The sequence below is a fragment of the Pseudopodoces humilis genome, chromosome 19 (assembly GCF_049639895.1).
Source record: "Pseudopodoces humilis isolate 2021_Gansu_Grassland_sample_001 chromosome 19, ASM4963989v1, whole genome shotgun sequence".
Taxonomy (NCBI): Eukaryota; Metazoa; Chordata; class Aves; order Passeriformes; family Paridae; genus Pseudopodoces; species Pseudopodoces humilis.
Window position 1 is genome coordinate 4,369,801 of NC_142218.1, and position 23,282 is coordinate 4,393,082.

General features: G+C 45.3%; 2 protein-coding genes across 8 annotated transcripts in view; both read right to left on the minus strand.

Moving 5' to 3' along the window:
* Positions 1-17,197, minus strand: part of ARHGAP40 (Rho GTPase activating protein 40) — a 36,084-nt gene extending 18,887 nt beyond the window's left edge. For 2 of the 6 annotated variants that reach the window (XM_088064702.1, XM_088064701.1), the window contains exon 1: positions 4,989-5,267. In XM_088064702.1, coding sequence (XP_087920828.1) covers positions 4,989-5,080 — 92 coding nt within the window. In that variant the 5' untranslated portion in view covers positions 5,081-5,267. Of the gene's footprint in view, positions 1-1,076; positions 1,264-4,885; positions 4,956-4,988; positions 5,268-16,875; positions 16,974-17,068 lie in introns of those variants that run through there. The other 4 variants (XM_088064703.1, XM_088064706.1, XM_088064705.1 and 1 more) reach the window with 4 other exon arrangements.
* Positions 17,198-17,509: 312 nt separating this feature from the next.
* ADIG (adipogenin) lies at positions 17,510-21,714 on the minus strand. Of its 2 annotated transcripts, none has more exons than XM_088064621.1 (3): positions 21,522-21,714; positions 19,956-20,248; positions 17,510-18,716 (listed from the first exon to the last, which is right to left on the minus strand). In XM_088064621.1, the coding sequence occupies exons 1-3, from the start codon at positions 21,646-21,648 to the stop codon at positions 18,468-18,470; spliced, it is 669 nt and encodes a 222-aa protein (XP_087920747.1). In that variant the 5' UTR covers positions 21,649-21,714; the 3' UTR covers positions 17,510-18,467. The 2 variants fall into 2 exon arrangements, with proteins under 2 accessions (XP_087920747.1, XP_087920746.1); XM_088064620.1 differs by having other exon boundaries at positions 19,956-20,243; positions 21,522-21,626.
* Between the last annotated feature and the right edge of the window lie 1,568 nt (positions 21,715-23,282).

The window sequence follows — 23,282 nt, forward strand, 5'->3', positions numbered from 1 at the left end:
AAAGAAACAGACAGAAAGTCTGCATGAACCTCAAGAGCAGGTTTGGAGTAGCACACCAAGTCACAACATCATTCACAACAACCCAGACCATGAGCATGGAACACAAGCATCTTGCAAGAAAAAAAAAATAAAAGAGAGATTAGTCTATCAACTGGTTGCAGATAAAGACCCTTAGTCAGAGAACAAAACCACATTTATGTCACACCACGTACATCTTACTTGCTTTCATTTACTTCAAGGTCAAAAACATGAGTTTTTGTCATGAGTACAAAAGCAAAACCTTGAAAGAAACAACCAAAAAGTCCCTGCAGTCTCTCTTCACATTGTTTCCAGGTTCTTACCCTAAGCAAGCAGTTAAACCTAAATGATGAAATGTGTAGTTAATTCTGAAGAGAAAAAAAAGTCACCTAAAGATCAGCATATCACAGTTCACAACATACTAGGTTTTCTTGTTTATAATCATGTAGTGGGATAAAGGCATCCAGGAAGAACAGACAGGAGTATTTGAAAATCTGAGAAAATCCTGAAGTAATAATTCACATATATATATATATTTTTTTTTTTTTTTAACATAGATATAGCTGTAGCTGTTTTGCTTATTGAAGGTTTAAACCTCATCCTATCAAAATTATCAATGCAAATATAAAAACAGGTTCCTGTATGGAAGAAGTCAATCTACTCATTATCAAAACCTGACATAAATACACATGATCACTATTTCAGACACAAAACTACACAAAACTCTATTCCTATCAGAGACAGCAAAGTTATGCAGGAGATATCTCATGAACAAAAATTCCACTACTTCTCTACCAAAGGTCTAAATCAGAAGAAAGCCCTACTGCAAATCTTTAATGCCTGGCTTAGTTACCCTCAAAATACCCCAAATTTCGTACAGGAACACCACTACCAATTCCTCCCTTCTCCCCACACCAACATGTGGAAAAGAACTCCTAAGGCTTACTCTTAGGAGAAAATGGAAAGCACATGGCTGGTTCAGATTCCTCAGACCACACCATAAAAGCAAAGAGAGGCTAATTATCAAATTACTGTGGTGGCAACGAACAGTAACTTACCCAACAGACTCTTACCATGCTTTCCTTTCCCTGGCTCAACTCAACCAAAGCAGCTAAAGAGCCAGAATTAAAGCAATTTTTGCAGCAGTCTGCCACTGTTGATGTACACCTGCATATCTCTGACCAGAGACTTGCTCACATATTTAGTAGTTTCACCAAGAGCATCCCCTGTGAGGAGTCACAGTGCCTTTAGCCCAGGCTATTTTCTCCAGCACTGCTGCCATCCCCATTTATGTCCTCATTAAGGCATTTTATCAGGGACTTTTCACGTGTGGGATGGCACAGTTGAAGGTCTGTCTCTACAGCACCAGTGAGAATAGCTGAGATGTCACTGCCACAATTTGCTAATAAGATTACAGCTTGTTTTCAGTAACACAGCAATCAGCTCATCAAGATCTTCCATTATGCAAGCAGCTCAGGGAGCAGCGTCATTTCAGGTTGTTTTGAAGAAGCCTGTTCTGCAAGTGATAAAGAGGACATGCCAGATCGTGCTGTGTGTGTGCAGTAATTCCCACCAGCTGCAGCTCTCCCCCTTCTGTGCAGCAGCGAGAAGGCACAACCTCACCTCCTGTCCTGGCATGGCCAGTGACACCAGAAAAAGCAAACAGCAATCCTTTGCCCAGGGCTGTGGGGAGTGAAAGATGTGAATCCTGAGGCCTGTGTGGATCCCACTGCTTCAGCCTAGCACCTCCAGTATTTCCTGTGCTGGACAAACCCCAGAGGATGGTGAAGCACTGGCACAGGGTGCCCAGAGAGGTTGTGGATGTCCCATCCCTGGGAATGTCCAAGGCTTGGAGCAGCCTGACCTGACCACAGGCAGCCCTTCCCATGGATCAGTTTGGAACTTTATGATCTTAAAGCCCCTTCCAACCCAAACCATTCTATGGTTCTGTTACCTCCACCACAGCTTTAGATCTCAACTAAAGCACAGGTTTGCAGCTTTCCTGACAATAAGTGTCTCTATCAAAATTTTTAAAGGCAAAAAAGCTCCATCTCTGCTTCATTATCTCAGGCCTTCATCTGGAATAGATTTGTCTCCACTCCATCTAGTAAGGGGCTAAATAAGCAAGTTAAGGAATAGGGAAAGTTGCCCTTAATCAGAGATCTGCCTAGAGGCATCTGTGACCGAAACTCAGAGCAGAATAAAAACAGGATTGATAACCCCATGCAGATACAGCCAAATTAAAAATATTCAAAGCCATGTTTAACTTAGACTATTAGCTGGGTGTCTGTGCCATCACACCAGGGTTTGTTTTGGCCTGAGAAGACACAAGCCATCCTCTCTGTGCATGGTTTTGTGTTTGACTGCAAGGTCACTGTGGACGAGCCTGTTGTTCACTTTCCCTGCATTAGCAGGGTATGCCAAACAGGAAAGGGCTTTCATCCAAAGGGAAATCCTGCTGGGAGAAAGGGGTACCTGGCCAAAACAAATCTTTAGTAGTACTGGGATCTTTAATGTGATTGTGAATTGATAAAGCCAATCTAGAGGATGATTAGATGACAATCACTATTGAAAGGTGGCATTCCTAACCTTATTTCCATCTCTACTGAATCCATTTAAACACATCAGCAGCTTTGTCCATCCAGTTCCCACAAGGACCAGTTCTGCCATCCCAATTCCACCTATCAGTATGGCACCAGGACCCCAAACCCCTCAGCCCAGCTGGCATGGGACTACAAACACCACAGCCCAGTAGCTCCCACATCTTGTCCTCACCCTCTCCTCTCTCCTGCACAGAGAAGCTGCCCCAGGCTGAGCCTGTGCACAGGAGTGCCACGAGGAAAGCAGCAGCCAGGGAATCACTGCCCTTTGGTGACTTTGCTGTCACAGCCCCGAGCACACACTGCCAGGGGTTTTGCCGAGGCAAATGAGTCAATACCTCCCAGTCACTAAACACATCCTCAAAACACGCTACCGTTAGACCGGCTGAGGCACCTTTACTTTATTGCCATCACTGCTGGGGCTTCAGGAGAGATGCTCAGCCTGTGCACACCTCAGGCACTCAGCTGGGGGAACAAGGGCTGAGGGACCACTTGGCTTCCAGAGAAAAGGCTGCCAGCATGTTTGAACCCACCATAACAAAGGCTGTGAACTTATTTCTTGTGTGATCATTCATTAACATAAAGGCTGGAACCTTCTGAAGCAGGTTCACACATACTAAATACTTGTTCTACAGCTTCTTAAATGCTGAACTTGGGGTAAATCAGGATGATAGAACTCATCCTTATTTCTTCTTGTAGCCCATTTTACCAGCTGTAGCTGCATTAGAGCACAGAATGAGTAACTGCAAGCTGTTGCTCAGCTGCATGAGAACAGCCCAGAGATGTTGGAGAGGTCACAAGAGTGACGTGCTGACCAGCACAAGGGAAGCAGGGGTGGAGAGGTGTGCTGGAATCCAGCTATGCTTCACTCATGAGAGCCTTAGGGATGCAGGAAGACAGGGAGGAGTCTCAAACTCCTCGTGTGGATTTCTCAGGGCAGAGTTATTACACATGACACAGGCTGCTCGGCTGTTCCCTGCCATGAGAAGCCCTTGGCTGGGATTTACAACCAATTCTGTAACTGGAGTGTCACCAGCCAGCCCAGGGCCACCAGCCCTGTCTGTGAGCCACCCCTGGTCCCACGAGCTTTACAACACCGAGAGGAAGAGGAGGAGGGAGGTAGATCTGGCTCACTGTTTTTTTGGAGCCATGGCAGCAGCACCAGCCCCATGCAAGCCAGTAGGAACCTTACTGGGAACCTCAAGGAGCACATCAGAGCTGCTGATCTAAAATAAACGCTGATTACGGTCAACTAATTAGAAGAGCAGGCTGGCATAGCCTTGCCCCATTGTGCAGGCAGGTTTTAGGTCAATCCTAGGAAAGAGGCTTAGTTCACATACACAGCCACCTCACACCTGTGGTGAGTCCTGAGTGAGGAAGTGTCACTTGGCTGCAGTTCAATGTTTTGGGCAAAGTTGGAGAGCAAGTTTGAGGTTCATGCTGTAGCACCTCTTCAGAGCTGACCACAAAGGTGTTCTGGCACCAGCACAGACCTTGGAACTCAACTAACTCGTTTGGCAAAAGCCTTAAGTTGTTAACAAATATTTTGATTTTTATCAAAGAAAGCCTGCAATACTGGAGGTTTTAATCTCGTTCTCCTACACGTGGGTAATTTTGAAGTAATTTACCATATCATTCCTGTGTCAGTCCCCCTACAATTATTATTAATTATTTTTTTTTCACAACTCAAATTTTGCCTGGGGTCTTCTAAAGATTTCTTGGCTTGCTTTGAATGCACAGTCTCATCAAATTTGACTGGAAAAAATGAGAACTCAGACACATGAAAATGTGAGCTGTGATTAGAAGTAAAATCACTGTCAGCATATTTACCCAAACTCAACAGATTCTGACCATTACAGCAAGGAAACATCCTAAAACTCAATGCAAACTTCTAAACTGATGCAAATACACCTTAGATGAATTCTTAACTCATATAATATCCATTAAGCACACAAGCAGGCAAGCAAAGCAGTCCAAATTTCAGTTCTATCCTCCAGTACCTGCATGATAAATCAGCAGTTCTTCCATTGCTATAGATCCACAAGCCCCAGAGGAGGGCTCAGAGCCCAAGGCAGGTTACCACCGTGTCACAAGGAAACATTTCAGCCCCACTTCCCCAGCTCGCCGCACTCACCCCGAGCACAGAGAAAAGAACGGAGATTTTCATAGGCTCAGTATGAGGAAAAAGAAAGGGAATTTCCGCAGGTTTCATTTCAGGACCGAGGCGCTCCGAGCACTATTCCGAGAGCATACAGCAGCCTGCTCACCTCTAGAAATTCACCTTGCTTCCACCTCCCCTGGCCCAGGTGCCGGCTCGCCCCCGCTGCAGGGAGCAGAGCGGCGGGGATGCCCCGCGGGAACGCTCCGTACCTGCCCAACAGCTGGGCACAGCTGGCTGCCCGGCCAGCCGCCAGCATCCCTCCCCTGGCCATCCTGGAGCCACACGGGCCGCGCTTCTCCATGGCCAGCCGGGAGCAGGGGGACGGTCCAGCCGCGATGTGAGAACCGAGAGCTGCTCCTTGTCACCAGCCAGGTGCCCACCGCAGGAGCATCCTCTCCTCCCCGTGTCCCCCGGCTGCAGGGACAGCGAGGGCAGCGAGCCCCGGGGCTCAGGACACAGGCAGCAGCCACAGAAAGCAGCAGCCAGCCCCTGCCACCGCCGGGATGCGGCTCGGGATGGATGAACATTAACCTAAGCCGCAGCCCACGTGCGAGAGGAGCTCCCAAACGCAGCCTGGGAAGGAGGAGTCAAGCCGCCCGTTCGCTCCTTAGCGTTGTACTTCAAGAGAACATCGGGAAAAAGAGCAAAATATCTGCCCGGGGACGTGGGGAGGGCAGAAAGAAAACCCCGAGTGCCTATTAAAAAAAAGCAATTCAGCATTTCTTGCCATAGTTGAGCAGTGAGCAAACCCCAGCTGGATGTAAGACACTGCTGTTGAAAGAGCAGTGTCAAACTCGTAACACCCACAGAGAACATTTTGCAAGATCCAGATTATTCTTTAAAAATCTCAACAAGCAATGCCCAAGTGAGCAAAGGGTTAAAGCAGTCGGATTCCCTGACAGGTTTTGTTCTTTCCTTGTTATTCTCTCTAGAGTGTTTCAGTAACTCTCCTTTCTTCTAACACTTTTTTGATTCATAATCCCGAAGTTAAAGGGATAATTTCTTTAAGTTTTTTAGTGAAACTTAAGCAAAGCTCATCCAGCACAAGTAATAGTCCCACTCTGTGTTTTCCATATTCCCGGTAAGGTTGGATCTACAGCTCAGCCTGCTTTGCCTCCAACAGCTCAAATGGCAGCAGCAGCTATTTTAGAGACAATCCCTCATCATAAAAGAGCCCATCTTTGTTCTGTTCTTACTAACACAGCTATTTTTCCAGCCACTGCTTGAGCCCACCCTGCTGCTGAGGGAGCCCTGCCCCACTCCCCCCTTCACAGCCGGGGCTGGCGCTGGGAAGGTGCTCGGTCTGGGACACTTACAGCTCCTCACACTAACTATGCAAAAGTGTTCATGGGAATTTCCTCTCTTTTCCTCCTTACCCACAATTCCTGTAAAGTATATTCCTCCACCCATAATTCAAAACTCAGGTTTAGCCACATAGCTCCTCCTGCATTAGCCCCAAACAAAGATCAACCACAGAAAGTGCCAGCGTGTGAAGCTCAGCTAGAACCAAAACCCACAGGTTTTACAACAGCACAGAATTACACACAGAATTTCACAGAATGGTTTGGAAGGGACCTTAAGGAACACCCAGTCCCACCCCAGCCATGGCAGGGGCACCTCCCACTGTCCCAGGCTGCTCCAAGCCCTGCCCAGCCCAGCCTTGGACACTTCCAGGGATCCAGGGCCTCCCCACCCTCCCAGGGAACAATTCCTCACTACTATCCATCATAAAAACTCATCCACTAACGAAGACTGTAGGAACACACAGAAAGAAAATAAAAGATTTTGCATCCTTCCATGCAGCTACACAGACTACAGTTGCTGCAGAAGCATCACCACCATGTGTGACCACACAGACTGCTCGGGATGTGAGACATGGGAGGGGAGAGCAAGGAGGGATGACAACAAAAACATCTGTGAGAGAAGATGTGGCTGCTCTTTGCTTTCTGTTTTTACAAACTTTGAAAAGCATTTTTTCCTCCCCAAGGAGCACTCAGCCTTTCCAAACCACTCCCCACCGAGCACACCTTGCACCGAAACAAGGGGTTGGGTTTCAGGCCATTCCTTCTCTTGGACATAAAATCACCTCTAACCTGCCAGCACTGCAGGCAGATGGGCACCACAGCCCATAACTATATTTCTTTTGTCCCTCAGTGGTGTTCCTTGTCATGACATTTCTTTTAATAACTTCAGCAGCCAGCTGATCATCCTTTTTAATGGCCCAATTTACAGACAGAGGCTGCCAGACACTCGTACCAGGCAGTTTCATCCTCAGGTTTCTCATGCAGTAGTAATAACTCAGCCAGGCTTGTTGCACAACTGAGGCAAATTTAAAGCATCCAGATGAAGACAGAATTCTTTAAGAGTACATTCAGCTTTGATTACTCACACAAAGAGTACACAAGCACTGCTGAAAGTTTCTGATCTCTGTGGATAATAACAGCTGCACTACAGCCTTTCACGTCTTCACTCCTGTCTGGCCTTCAGTTATTCATGGTATTTGAGAGGAGTAATCAGTAAGTTTATCTCCTAGATTGTGCTTGTGAGAAAAAAGGTGGAGGAATAGAGGCCAGCTGAGTCTGCTTTTTCAGACTGAATCAGGATAAATATTCCAGCTCTGGTTTCGAGCTCTCCAGCACGTTTCATGCTCCAGGACAGTCTTCCTGGCATCATTAGAGATGAGACAAGCTCACTAGGATAAGATTATCTGGATCACAGGGGCTGAATCTTACTCAAACATGGAGACAAAGAGACATATGATGCTCTCAGCAGCCAATTAGCTCAAATGAATCACAGGAACAGACCCAGCGCTTTGACCGTCACCACTTTAGTGCACAAGTTACTTCTGAAGGTATCCACACATCCTGCCAAACTGACATGACTTGGCCTGACTTTTTCAGGATCAAAAGGAGGTGGAAAAACATCCAATATGCTTTATTTATTTATTTTAGGAGACCTAAAGACTGGAGAAATTCTCTGTAGTTTGGGAGAGCTGCCTCTGCATGGAGCCTGACAGAGATGGGCATCAGAGCCTTCAGGTCAGCTGGAATGAAACATCCATGGCCTGCATTGCAAGATCTTATGGAAAGGATGTTACCTTTGCATTTTTCAAGCATCCTAAAATTATTTTGTTACCCTGAGAAAAGAATGTAAGTGGCACAATGCAACATGGAGTGGGAAAACCTGGATGTAACCCAAATCCATAAAATACAATTCTTTCTTCTCAGGTATATTTTGAGGGTACATAGCATTAGGAAAATCTGAAAATCATTTATCCCCCCTCAATCCCACCACATAAGAAAATCCTCAAGTGATGCTACCTATCCATCACAGAGGCCCACTGAGATGGAGATTATTCCAGTTTCTGGAATCACTAAATCAGTGAGATTATCCAAGCCCCAGCTTGTTCCCAGCCTGGCAGGGAGCAGCAGCCAGGCTGTGGCCTGGGGCACAAAGAGAGCTGCACTCAGGTCTGGGTAAGGCAGCAGCTCCCAGCAGCTGGGCCTGCCACACATCTGCTTCTGCTCTGCCCTGAGCTGGGAGAGAAAACCAGCACCTCACAGGAAAAGAGCTGCCAAGAAACAGCCCCAGCAACACTCAGGCTCTACAAAGTGTTTCCACTCATGACTTTACTGTGTGAGACAAGAGCTGATTTGTCATCCTGCCGGGAGGATGCTCAGGGAGCTGCAGTATCATTAATCAATATTGATAAATATCAGTATTTCCAGCTGCCCACCCTGTTTGGAAATGTCCTGCCTTGGGAGAATGAAGGAGGTGGGGTGGGGGGGGGGAAAGTCATCCTCTCTTTAGACACAGATGTATATTCAGATAAGTCAACTGCAAAGTTGCTTAACTTAACTACTACTGTAAATGTAATTTAAATCACCCAAAACATTTCCACTGCTCAAGGAAGAGCTGTAACAATAGGAGGAAGCACTAAGACAGTAGCTATTCTTAACACTCAAAACCACTTATTCTGATGAATAACCAAGACTTACTTATTAATGTAAATTGAATATGACTCTGCCTCCTGGGCACTGAAGACTGTGTAAAATCAGAAGCCTTAGCAGGTTTCAGAGGATGACCTCGTTTACCTCGCTGCTCAAACACGTGCCTGGTATCTACAGGGGGGCTGTGCCTCGAAGAAAATTCTCTCACTGAAGGCAGAAAGGAGTCAGAGGCACCAGAGTAATGATCAGCAAGCTGCTTGTTCACTTCCTCGGAGCACAGGGGCCTGTAATCCCTGCAGCCAGGTGACAGAGTGCCACACACCAGGCTGGAGGACAGGCAGGTGGGAGCAGTGCCTCTCCAGCTGCAGTGAGTGACCAGCACACACAGGGATTCTCCAGACTCCACTCTGCACAGCTCATCCCCAGCACCACCTCCACGGAGCACTTTAAACATCCTTAATTTTCACGGAAGGAGAACATGCACAAGTTCCAGTTCCCAAGCTGACACCCCGGCTGATTTCACAAACCTCATTTTGATTTTCGCACTTTGGATTTTTTTCCCGTTCCCTTCTGGGAAAGGGATGGGGCAATGGAGCAACAAATAGGGACAATGCCAGAAATGGACTTTCTTACTGGGGTGTCCCAGTTCTCATCCCAAAGATGTGATAGATTAGCTTGTCATCTTGTTTATTTCCTGCAGCATAATGGCAGCAGCGGGATGGGCTCGCTGGGCTGAACTCACCATGAGTCAGTCTGTGGGCATCCCACAGGAGCTGCTGCCCAAAGAATGCCAAACATCCACTCCTGGGAGAAGTCATGCCCAAGGCACAGCCCCACAATCAGTGCAGCTACCAAGGTTATGAGACAGCTCAACAATAGCTACTGATAGCTACTGATAAGCTGGAGTTTTAGCAAGGATGGTAAGGGGAGGAGAAAAGTGGGAGTGACCTGATCATAGCTACATAACTAAGCTATTTATTAAGATTAAAAGTGAAACACCTGAGCATGGACTAAGTACAAATACAGTTTTCAAAGCAATGTTTCATTTAGGAGGTTTTCTTGTTTGTTTGTTTTAATAGATTTTAGCATATTATGGTTTTTAAAATCTCCTCAGAAGTTTTTATATTGGGTCAGACTAGCCCAAACAACTTCAGAAATTAGGCTGGACACTCCCCTCCCTCCCCCCCCCCCCTTATTGAAGCTTGTCTTGTTGAATGATTAAAACCTAAATCCACTCACCTAAATAGTCCAAGATTCAGAGAAAAATAATGACCAAATAGGTGCCCACACAGTGTCCCCACACACATTGCTGTGGGGAGTTTACTCAGGAATGAAATTCCACCGTGCCCATTTGTGGGTAGATCCACCAGATTGAGCAGGGGAACAGGACACCCTCCTCTCCAGGGGAGCTGCATTTTCACAGATCCTGATTGCTCAATCAGTTATTTCCAAAATAAAAAGAAGATTTAATACAGTCAAGTAGCAGAAGCTCTTATTTAGCAGCCAAGCAATTTTAAGTGCCAATTATTCCAGTCATAAGCAACAGTTTTGTTGTACTCCGAAGTGCCATCACTGTTCCACTGTGTCATTTCTTCAGCTGTAACAGGTCTGTCAGGAAGAATCCAAACTTCTCTGTGTGGAGAGAGATTACAAGTGGCCTGTAATTTATATTTATGGGCATTCTCCTCATTTGTCCTCCAGAAGAGAGCTGGACTGCTGTTTAAAGGCTCAGAACTGAAAAAAAAAAAGTCAGCATCCACTATTTTTGCTCTGCTGGCGCCTGGCTCTGAAGTCACCACACAGAGCTTGTCTGTACTGGTTTCATCCATAAACGATGCAACAGCTGGAACAAAACTGGTTGAGATGCTGGACCTGATTGCACAATACAGCTCACAGCTCTTACAGAGCTATTTGTAGTCAAGAGCCTGTTAACTCATTAGAAGAGGGCTTGTTCTTCCAAAGTTTTAATGAGGAAGTTTAATTACATGAGTCCTCATGAAAACCAGGACTGGAAGACATCAGACATGATCTAGCTCGGGGGCCAAAAAGGGGATGGAGGAGCTTGCTACAGACATTCCCAAACAGTTTTGAAGTGCAGGATTTACAGGAAGAACTCAGGGCAGGTGAGACTGGTGGTGTAAGATCATCTCAAAGGTCAGACAGGGATTAGAGCAGTGCCTATAAATCCCCACGTGCTGTTTGCTGTGTAAAACCCACTGCTCCAAGTGGAGGGACAGAGAGATGGGACACAAAGTCTCAGGCATCAGTGTCAAGTGATGCAAGACAGATTTTTATTGTTCAGTTTACACCTAGTGTGCAAGATCAGACTGGTGCAGCGCTGGTGCCAAGGCCAAAAGGAGTTATTACATAGATCAGCCACTGAAAAACCACAGTCTAAACCAACAAGTGAAAGAAGCAGAAATTCATCCTGGACTCACAGGTGAATTGAAAATGATGAAGACTTCATAAAAATAAACCTAAAAACACAAAAGAAAGGAACTAAGGCAATTGTGTTTTACCTCGCAGCTCTAGTAATTTTGATGAATAAACACTTTAACTCAAATAACATTCAGAAACACATGTTTTAACCCCGGTGTAAGCAACCAAACTTTTGTAGAAGGGCCATTTTCTGACACAGGCATCACCTGGCTGTGGCTGCTGACCTGACTCTGACTCATGTTTTGGCCCCAGAAATGCTGATACAGCTCAGCCTGATCTATGCTGGGAGCAGCCACTGGGCTAAAACAAGAGCAACACATATGGCAGAGACAAAGGAGAGGAGGCACTGGGAACTGCTGTGCTTGCATCTGTGCAAAGGTAACTCTTGGACATTTTCTGATATGACAAACTCTTCAGAAATAACTGGAAGAACCCACAGGAATGGTAGAAATCAAGCTTCCATGGTGGAAGCTGTAAATACATCACCTTATCCAAAGTGCTTTCAAGCTGACCCGATGGCATCTGCACTGCTGAGGCTGCCAGGCTGCCCACTGTGATACTTGCACCATGCTGGAGGGAGGAGCATTCTCACCATCAGATGGGAAACCAGCTTCCTCATAAGCATGGGATCTAGGGAATTTGTCAATTAACTAATTAATTAGAGAATTAAGAAGCTACCATCCCAGTGAGAGGGGACAGCCCTCGTTTGAATTTTTTACCTGAGGAGATCACATAATAAAGCTGGCTTCACAGTGCACATCCTCCTGAAACTCTGAGAGATCCAAAGGAACTGTGATGCCTGACTCAGTGCCAGAAAAAGAACTTTTATGGGGTTAAATAATATTCATAAACCCCCAGCTAGCAGCTTCTTGACCTTTACAAAGATTGTTTCCCCTTTGCCATCTGCTTTGTTAACAATGAGGCGATGCTAATCCTTTACAAAACTGCACAGACCACTCTAGCAGAATTCACAGGAACACCTTAAAGCAGCAAGTCCTTGATCATTTTATCAATTGCACTCCCCAGTTAGGTTTCCTTCCATCTAACAAATTACTACAGCTAGAATGAGCCCTGCAAAAAGCCATTCTCCAAAAAAAAAAAAAAAAGCTTTTTCCAGGGTGAGTGCTGGAATCCAGCAAGCCTTGGATTTTCCCAAGGGAGCTGTCAGCTCTGTGCTTGCTCCAAACCCTTCCTGGCCTGCAAACATCCGGCAGCCTCACGCCTGCTTGGCGTAGGAAGCGCGGAGTGGGTGAACTCTGAAACTCTTGGATGAGGGATGTGGTTGGAAGGGCTGCTCCCAGGAGGGATCCTTCCTCTCCCGTTACTCAGAGGAAACACTGCAGCTAAATACAGCTGTTACCTTTATCTAGTTTTACCCTGCTTGTGCACAGGCTGGAGGGAGGCCAGGATTGAGGAATGTTTGCCCCAAACAAGGGGCTGGGAGATCAGCTGCAGGGATGTATATACTGCCCTGCATGCCTCCCCTTCCGCTGGGAGACACACAGGGATTTCCTTCCACTGTGTCAACCCCGCTGTTTTCAAACAGGAACATTGTCCCAGCTTTACCTTGACCGAGAAAAACAACTTTCATCAGCAAAGCTGTATTTATTTCTTGCCTAAAGAGGATATCCTTCCAGTTCCATTATATATTGGCCACCTGCTATGGGCTTCGCGACAGTTCCAGGCTCCTGTTCACTCAAGGGCTTACACCCAAGTAATTCCACCTTTATTTCCAGTGTTCATCACTTAAAATCTAATTCAGAAATGAGAACCTTCAGAGAGAAAAGTGCAGAGGCAAGGGAGTGAAGTGTACTCCAGATTTATGCCTTTCCAGCGTTTCTCAGTTACAATGATACATCTTCCACGCTTCCCCAGGTGACCCAAGCAGAGATAATGTGGAATGTAAAATAATTCTTGGCCAGCAGCCTCCTGTCAGTGCCTCATCCATGCCCAGTTTGCTGCTGCTGAAACCATCAGTGTGTAATGGCCAAGCAGGCTACTGTCACTTCCTATGCTCAGGCTCCACCACATGATGGGAGTGTGTATGTTCATGAAGACATCTCACAGCCCAGAAGCCACAACCTTCAAGTTATCACAGATGGCCAAAATTCCATATTCTATAAGAACCAAACAACTTTCAGAGAACTAGTGAATTCATAATTGCCAGATGTTATGCAGGAAGATTCAAGGGTCCTGAAACTTCTCCCTCTAAAAATTTAAACGTATGGGTAAGAAATACCAGAATATTGCTTGTTCTAAAAGGTCCCCAGTGGGGGTTGCCCTATTATTTTTCATTTTATTTTTGTATGACCAGAGCAAAGTTCCCTTTGCACACAGCTGGCACAGAATATTTAGTAAGATCCTCATTCTTACGAGAGAGACAGATTTTAACAGCTCAGCAATCCAGGCACTGGCAGCCCTGGGGGCTGATGGAATCAGCCATGCAGATGGAAACAATTATTTAGGAAGGGAAGGACTCCTGCATGCATGGAGCAACATCTCACTAAAACTGAAGCCTCCCACCAACACATTCCAGACTCTTGGAGTAATCTGCTTTGGGGAGTATGCTTTAAGCTACATCAGCTTTTGTATTTCTTTCTCCAATCTCAATTGCAATCACAAAACATACTGCCCTGCAAACTGACCCAACGGTCTGGCCAAAGAGCAACAAACACCAGGAAATATTACAAACATCTGAATCTCAAACCACTTTAGAGACCCAACTCTTCAAGCAACAAGTTCTGATTTCAGACAAGCTTTTCACTGCACAACACACCTGGAAGGACTTACCCACCCAATCAACAACTCTGTAGTGGATGACTTACACCTAAACTCTGTGGAATAAATAATGAAAACATCACACATGCTGTACTCGATATGTACTTTATCAAACTGAAGAGCTTTACATAAATCAAAATCATGAGTGTTGGAAAGGAACAGAATTTCCAAAAGCACAAATTGATTAGAAATATCTAATTGATTAGAAATATCCTTTCAAGCCAGCTGCATAAAGAATATTCCATGTAATATGTTGCAGGAGAAAAGTAACTCCAGCAGGTTTCAATTAAGCCTCGTTGCCATATGGATTTTACATCCACAGCAGGAAGGCTCAAACATCATGTCACAACTAAGATATTTTTATGTCTCCAACTGAAAGCATTTAAACTACTTGGAATAGAAGCATATGGGCCATAACATCCCCAATTAAGAAAATATTTTGCTGTACTGGGAGCCTAAAAGGCATATGAAACTAAAATGCATGATATTCTTGGTCAAGTATGGTAGTTTCTAACTTTTAAAGGATATAAAAAGCTAAGAGTGTATTGCATGTGTGCCCTGGTGACCTCCTTACCCAAAAGAGAATATTCCAGTGCAGGAGACAGTGATTTTCGAGGAAGCCCTGAAGGGGTGGGGGCTCCTTTGCTCTGCAGACAGGGAAGGGAACTGCTCCTGGAGCAGTTGACACCACCACCAGCACATGTGAGGGGCTCCTCAGGCCAACCTCCTGCTTAAAGCAGGCTCAAACTGAAGCCAGAGCAGGGTTCTGAAAGCTCTGGCCAGTTGGGTCATGTACAGAACTGAGGTGTCAGCACCTCTTTGGGCTCCCATTTCAGCACTCCAGTGAGTGTTATTGTCCTTAAGGCAAGCCAGACACTCACCCTTTTCAGTTTATAAAGCCTTGACAAGTAACACAACTCTTTATCCAACTAATCAAAGATGTTGTGAAGTAGGAAACAACAGTTATGTTTTTTTTTCCTTTTCATATTAAAAAAATGACTTCAAAAATGTGTCTTGATTAACCCAAGAACTCGGTTGCTGCTGCGCCCTCTTGGGATCTCGAGCCAAACCTTCAGTGTTATTTTCCTTCATACAGCTGGGACCCAAGAACCCCAATTCCTCCTTACTGGAAACAGATGTCAGCCAAGTTAAATCATCCCATGACTCCTGCAGGAGAAGGATGTAAACAGCCACAGCTCACCCAGCTGTTACTCAGAGAGGTTCTGCTGACAAGTTAGAGATCCCCACATGCTGCAAGACCTTCAAAATGCTTTGACATAGTGATTTGAGATATGTTTATCACTTAAATCAAACAAAGCACGTTAGGTCACTTCAGTTTACACTAGATTAGATTAGAGTTTGGGTCTTTTTACCAACATCTTCCAGAGTTTTGAGCTCAGAGGAGAAAGAAATTGTTATCTCTGTTTTTATACACACAATGCTTCCCAACAGAGTCTTAATGTTTAACAGACCCCGCCCCTGCAACATGCCTGCAAAGTAAAGGCTTTACAAACAAGAAGAGGGGAAAAAAAAGAGAGATTAAGTGATGTGCAAAAGGTCACAAAAGACATACAGTACAGTTTGGCACAGAAATGCATCTTCCACCTCCCAGGAGGTTTAACTTCAGCCAAAAGGAACTACCAAATTACAGCTCTCACTAATGCTGTGCTCCAGAGTGTTCAACCCAGGTTTTGCTATTCTTTCAGCTGAAAAAAATACCTGGTTGCTATAACATGGAAGTGCTCTGGGACAGACTCTGCTGGGTGCATATGAGAAATGATGCACCAGGTGAACAAGAGACCCTCAGGTGAATTAAATCCAAAACTATTTGCAGTCAGTGTAAACAACCACACTTGCAGGATCTCCACTACAGCATCCAAGGCTGCAAACACTCTTGCTGATGCCCAGGAAGCAGCTTTTGCTCACAACAGCAAAAGGAAATTAAAGCACAAACTCATGGATGTTGTTGAAACACTTGCAGCCTACAAGGCAGCTGCAAGGTCATGCTACATTCATGCTGTGAGTTCCAAATGCCCAGCAAAGACAGGCACAGGGGCAGGCATTACAGCCAGATTCAGGGAAAGGAAATCGTTTAAGACTTGTGGATCACAATATGAAGTCTACAGGGTTCAAACTGAGACCCCTCATCTGTAGGTCTGTGTCCATTCTCCAGGCCAGGTTCACACACCACCAATCTCTTACAAGAGATGCTGACCCACAGCAGAACCAAAATGCCCTTTCTATACTACTTTTAGCTGAATTCATGCACAAAATTCTTGGCAGCCAAATATTTATTTGTGCATTATTTCTCACAGCTCAAAGGCAGGAAAACCAGGTTTACACCACTAATGCCATCAGCATAGCTGTGGTACTGGGCAACTCTGCAGGAACCAGGAGTCCTGACAGTAGCTTTCTCAAGCAGGTTTTTGCACATTGGCACCAGCCTCCCTGCTATTACAGTGACACTGCCAGGGACAGCCAGCCCAGCCAAGCTAAAGTTATTCTGAGTGTATTTATGCAGGCTAAAAACTGCACAAAGCAGACACTTTGGTAGCACCAGGCTTTAGAACACCGCCATGGAGTACAAGAGGCAATATTCTCCCAGACCTTTAGATTGTTTATTTACCCACCGCAGTTCATCTCCTTCTTTGCAGTGCTGGTCCCAGTATAACATTTTTAATTTAAACTGTGGCATTCTGGCAACCACCTCAAGATAGCAGGGTTTCTTTTTGAACTGAGGTTAACAGTCTGAAAGACTCAAGCAGCCTGAACAAGTGAAACCCCATAGAGACAGGAGATATCATTCCCAGGGGTTCAGCTGCAATGTTAGAGGCATCCCCAACGATGCAGCTGCACGATGAAACCTTTCTTGCCAACACATTTCAAGTGCACATAGTGGAAAAGGTGAAGAAAAAAACCTTGACACTACCAGCAAGCGTCCTCCTGGCTGGCTCAGGGAAGACAGCTTTGCTATGTCAGTAGAGCCGAGACAATAACCCCATTCCCCAACGGGGCAGAAGCCAAATTCTGCGGGAAAAGCGACAATTCAGCACTGCACGACCGCGGCATCCCGACCCCCGGGGCACGGCCGGAGCCCCCAGCAGCGCCGAGCATCAGCTTACCTGGAGCGGCCAGCGCTGCGGACCACGGCCGGAGGAGAGGAGGAGGAGGAGGAGGAGGAGCAGAGAATTCTCCCGACCCCGCAGCTCAGCACCCGCTGGCCGGAGCCGCCCAGGGCGGGCGCGGAGCTCAGCGGAGGTGAGAGCAGAGAGGAGACCCCGCTTCCCTTCTTCTCTTCCCTTCTTCTCTTCTTCCCTTCCTCCCTCCGCCCCCGTCCCGCCCCTCCAGAGCTCGCCCCGCTCCCCGCCCGCTCCCTCCGCATCTGCCCGGAGCATCCCACCCTTCTCGTTCTCCAGGCGGGGGAAGAGACGGGGGACACCCGCTGGAGAAGACCCCGAAGCTCCCTCCAGGGAGAGGGGGATGTCCTCGGCAAACAGCTTTTGTTTTTCTTTTGTGTTTTCCTTTGTAAAGGAAAGAGCCTCGAAAATAAAGATGCGGGCAAACAAGTTTTATTTAAGAGCATGGACAAATATTTGGCCACGCGGGGCTCAGGGGATGGGGAGGGAAAGGCAAACACAAGCAGGGCAGGTTTCATCGCTGTTGCGGGCTGGTGCTTCTCAGTGTGTAAGGCTCTGGAGAGACAGGCACCGCACATGGGCAGCGGGAACAATGACTTTCACAAGCGGCAGCGTGTTCATTGAATTACTTCGTAATTCAGGCCCTCTTGAAAACAAAAGAGTGTGTTGAACGTGTGCATCAACACAAGAGCACACAGCTGTTCTGTTCGGAACCCAGCACCTCGATAAACCCTTGGGCTACAAAGCGATGGCTCATCTCAGGCTCCTCACCCTCCTTGTGGTTCCAATAACTGGTTAAATCAAGCTGTTGGTGAGTGCCTCTCTAGGCTGTACTCTACCTCACATCAGCCTGCCAGCTGTGCCGAAAAGCAAAGCCTGAACGGAAATCAGGGACATGCACGCTCAGGATCTGCAGAGGGCTTAATTATTTCTTGTTAATTGGAGGTAGACCTGCTTAATTTTTTTAGACCTGAGTGTTGAAAAGTCGTTTCCTACTTTGGGAACTGACAAGCTGCAGATGAGAGAAGTGCTAATTGGACTCTAAGTATAATAATCCTATGGCTGTATTGCATTTAAAATCCAGTAAGAGCTACTACAGAGAGAGACTATTTGATCTTATTTGAAATCAAAGATTACTGTTGGTGGAGTGCTTGGTCCTTATAAAAAAGGAGCTTATCCCTCTGAGGTGGGAGTGGAGCAGAATGGACAAGAAATTGGCTGCCATCCATCTCACATTTAGGCTGTCAACATTCTGAAAGCAGTTGAGTAGGTGCTGACTTAGCCTTGAGTGGGTTTCTTTTCCAGAGCATTCCCCTCCCTCTGCCACGGTGCAGTAGCTGTCACCAGTGCTGACCTGGATTGCCATGGGACTCCCTGCTTTATTTCACCCTGAGGTGGTTCTCTGAGCTTGACTCAGCTGCAGTTTCTTCCCCAGCACTGAAAGCAACAGTGCTCTGCTCTCCAGCCTCAGGGAGCCCAGGATTTTCCCAGCTTTTTCACCCAGCAAAGCAAACAGCTGAGCCACATAGGTAACCAGATAGGATGGCAGCAGTAGAGTCCTCAGGATGTTAAAGGTCTGGAGCATCAGGCAGACATATTTCCAGGTGAGAGAAGAAAGTGAGGTGCAAAACAGCTGGGGAAGAAAATGAAGAACACATTTGTCACTGCAATGATATCTTTGGAAGAAGTTCCATTTTCAGAGGAATATATAGGATTTTGAAACCACCAGTGCTTTTTCCCTTCCCTCACCCACCCAACACAACAAATGTTATGTCCTACAAAAGACAAGTTCAAGCTGCTGTGTTCAATCAATAGTTGTACATATGAGGAATCCTAGGAGAACCAAATGGTAGCCTAGACAAGACCAAGCTCATTGTTATCACTGTTAGCTTTTGAAAAACTGCAAAATTAATGAATAAATAAATTAATAAATAAATTGTTACCACACTGATTTGGTACCACCTTGGTGGTGTTAACGGTCTCAAAAATGCTTTCAACTGAGATATTGCTGATGCCATGCTAAAGCTCAGCTTCAGGGTGTGTTAGTCAAAAAACTGCAGCAGTTTAAGATGATTCCAGTCCTTGGCTAGTCCAGCCTAAGCAAGGTTAGCACTCCAGCAGAACTGGTAGAAGGACACATGAGTGAGTACCTCAGTTGCTGCAAATCAAAAATCCCAGCAATGTAGCTGAGCAGACAGGACTGGGGATAGCGAGAGTGGAGGCACAGAGCAGCTTTCCCTTGTGAGCCCCTTCTGCAAAGGAACAGACAGTCAAGGCACAGGGAAAGAGAAGACAGACGAAACATGAAGCTCTTCCACCACTTGAAATTTATCTTTTGGGATTTGTGTAAAGCCTAAAAGGATTAGGGCTGCTGTGTTTGGAAAGAGACTTCTGGCCTCAGTTCTTATTGAGCAAGTGAAATACATCTTATTTTCAGTCACATGCTCCACCATAAGAAATCTGAAGCGACATTTAAAAGTATGTAATATCAGCCATAAATACCAGGAGAGTTTCTACACACAGTTGAGTTAAACTTCTTACCTTAGAGGAATAAGTAGAAAATTTTTCCATTTTAAATGTAGCTCTCAAGGACTTTTAAAATATGCATATACCTTTAAATAAATATACACACATATTTGTGATAGTCATTCTGCACAATTTTGTGTTACCTTTACCTCATCTACAACAGGAGTCATCACAAAATAGGGAAGGCAGAAAATAAAACCTCCTGTTAGTTATTAACCTGGCAGAAACCAGTCTTGGAGCTTTGTCTTACCCAAGAGGCCTCTGAGTCAGGCAGAGGTGAAAAAAGTCAGAGCTGAGGCACAAAAGCACTAGATATGCAAGGAGGCAGCCTGGTCCCACTACTCACCACCAGGATGTTACAGAAAATGCTCTTTTCAGTAGGGAAATATCTTATCTTCTGCCTCTGGGAGCAGCTGTTCAAGGTCACAGCAAGACTTTGCTTTTGGCTTTTTGGATTTAAGCTCAGATAAGCAGGTTTGGGCCTCAGTCTTCCCACAGTTCCACTGGACTGTGACTCCTCTTGCATCTCTGTACTGGATGCATCACTCTGGTTTTCTTCCTCTGTTAGTTCATCTTCAGAGTCAGAATCAGGCTCATCAGGAGAGTCTTTCTTAATCTTTTCTATTCTGGGCATCTGTGCTAGAAGCAGGTTTAAAATGAACATGTAAAACACCTCTATGTGACTTTTTTCCCATGGCTGCAAGACTTGTACGTTCTAGTACTTGTACATCTAGGAGCTGGACAAGGTTCCTCTGAACTTTTTCCATCTGAAATAAAGGATTGTCAAACCAAACTAGACAATAAAAGGCCTTTACAAGTGTTTAATTTTATCTAATTAGCTCTTAATAAGCAATTATATTAAAGGAGGAGCTGAAACACTTCCTTTTTACTTGTGCTTGCTGTAAACTAGAGTAAAAGTAGCGGATATGACTGGTCAGGGAGTTATTAAAAAGAACACTTTTATTTTTAAACCTGAGAAAAGCTTTAATGTTCTTATTCTGTAAATATGCCAGTATGTAAAAATGTAGTGATGTGTGTAGTCTTACTGTTAAAATGTAATTTAGAGCATTTGTGGAAACAGTTGGAGGCCTGGTGCTAAAAGCAGTCACTACTGCCAGAAATTGTGAATGTAAATGTAGCAAGAATAACCTTGCAAGAATTACTCTGTGTAGACAAAAGCCTGAGCACACAACTGCAGTGTAAGGATGTGGTACAGCTATATAAAATAGATATTTTGTCCCTGATTTTGAACTTCCTCAGCTGGGATTAGATTTTTTTTCCCAGCATTAGAGCACAGTAGCAAGGTTTTATCCTCACGAGTGCAACAAGCAGCTTATTATTAGTCTAAACCAAAGCCTGTTACTGGTTGCTGACATGTTAGAAGAAAGAATCAGGGGTGGATTGGAAAAAACAAACTGGCAAAATACATAAATAAATGAAAATAGACGTCTTGCTCCCTTGAGAACTTTCTATCAGCCTCAACATAAAAGAATTCCTTACCAGCTCCCCAAGTAAAACCCTCCATGCACTCCCAAAAAGGAGAGGTACAAGAGAACCATGAGGCCAGAATTTAAATTGTACAGAATTAGAGGATTAGGCTTGCTTTCTGGGGGATTTTTTGAAATAGAAACCTTTAAAAATTACTTGTGCTTTGTCTTTCTTAAATCAAATTACTGCTGAGAAAAAGGGAGAGTGTAGGAAGGGTAGGAGGCAGCTTGGTTGTCTTCTAAGCAAATTTAACAGAAAAGCATCATCATTTGTTTGGTTTTTCTATATGCTACCACCAGTACTAACAAAGCTTCAGTTTCCTCCTGTGACAAGTGGCATTAACCTAAAAATAGCCAGCAGAGTGCTTTAAGGAGGAAGTTAACTTCATGCAGCAGCATTTTACCTGATCAACTCCCCAACTTACCTTCATTGAGCAGCAGCTGTAGCCAGATAATGGCGATGATCAGCAGCATTACAAAAGGCAAACAGAACCAGAAGAAAAGCAGTGGAAAGGTCAGCTCATTCACCAGAGGAACCAGGGGATACCTCATGGCTTGCTTCAGGTTACGCTAAGTTTAGAACAGCCCGACTGCTCCCCTTTCTAACCACTCTTAATAACTCTCATTGCAGCGCTGGTGGTCACAAGAGGAGTGATAAATCAGCAGAGGGGACAGCCCCGTGCTGGGGAGGGAGCAACAGGGATTAATGGGGGATAAGAACAACTGAGAAAGGCCAATCAAGTCAGATGTTTTCTTCAGCTGCTATTTAAAGGATAAATACAGGTTAGGAAGCTTTCGAGGCTTATGTTAAAACTGTAGTTATAGTTCTTGTCTTTGGATACAGGGGAGGTAAGCAAGTGCTTCAGCAACTTTGAGACTGAGTAGCCAAGGTTGCCCCTGAGAATAAAACAGATTCAACCCTCCAGAGAGGTGTAGAGGATGGGCAGCTACAAGATACTTCTCCCTGGCTCTTATTCATTGTGGAGTACAAATATGTCCCATATAGACTCTATTTTTAGCCTACTCTGTATATCCTCATCTATTAGTTAATCCTTTAGGGAAATAAACCTTTATATTTTAATTGCCCTTCTGTCTCCCTTCCCTCCAAGAAAGGTAACTAGCACATTTTATAGGATGTGTGTCGACAAAAGTATTGCTTAAGAGTAAAGGAGTTTAGTAGTGATCAAAGGAACCAGATATGCGACTTGATAACTTGATATTCATCACGCTGTGTGTTTCTCCTTCAATAAAATAAAGCCTTAATCTACTGTTTACCTCACAGAGGGTTGTTTGGCTAGATTAATTGTTTGTGTAGCTCTCAGGAGAAGAGAGCAGTGATATAAATGCACATTACAAATGATTGCCTGCATCCTGAGCGTGTGCTTGTTTTAATGTAGGAACAGCCCCTTGAAATGAGCCTTTTAATCCCAAGATCTAAATGAACTCTGCAAATTCTTATTAATTCACATTAATAACACCTCTGCAGGATAAAAGAAAGCTATTAGCCCTGCTTTGTGCATTGAATAAACAAGTGAGAAAAGCCATTGCTGCCCCAAGCTTCAAGAATGCTCAATATTTGAGTCCCCATTTCACAGAGTGGGGATGGTGGGTTGGGGGTACCTCTGGAAATCAGGCTGTTGCTAGTTTGTCTGCAGAGGCAGTGCTGAGAGGGATGGAAAGGAGCTGAAGCCGTCATCTGTTTAATTTTAATGACAAATTGTGTCTCTTAGTCACATCACTGGAAGCCCTTGGACTCCACGCTGGCTCTCACCGAGCTGAGCCAGCCTGGGACGTCCTTGTTGCCATGGCAGGATGGATCCCACCCTGGAACCCCATTTCTCCAGGGAATAGGGGTTGAAATAAGGGGAAAGGCCTTCCCCATTCCCTGCATCTCCAGAGAGGCTGGTGGCACAGGAGTGGCAAACACCTGGGCTGTGTCAGTGACCTCTTGGGCAGGTGGCACAGCCCAGGGCTGTGGGGTTTCACCTCCACACAAGCCACAGCCATGGTGGAGGTTTCACAGCCCAAGTTTAAAGGGCAGGGGGCCCTATGTGAAGGGTAGCAGAAGTAGAGCCCAGCCCCAGGCTGACAGTGATACCCACAAAATTGGATTTATTCCCTGGTGTGCAACAAGCCAATAATGTCATGCTCCAGAGTTTATTTCATTAAACACTCAATAAACATTG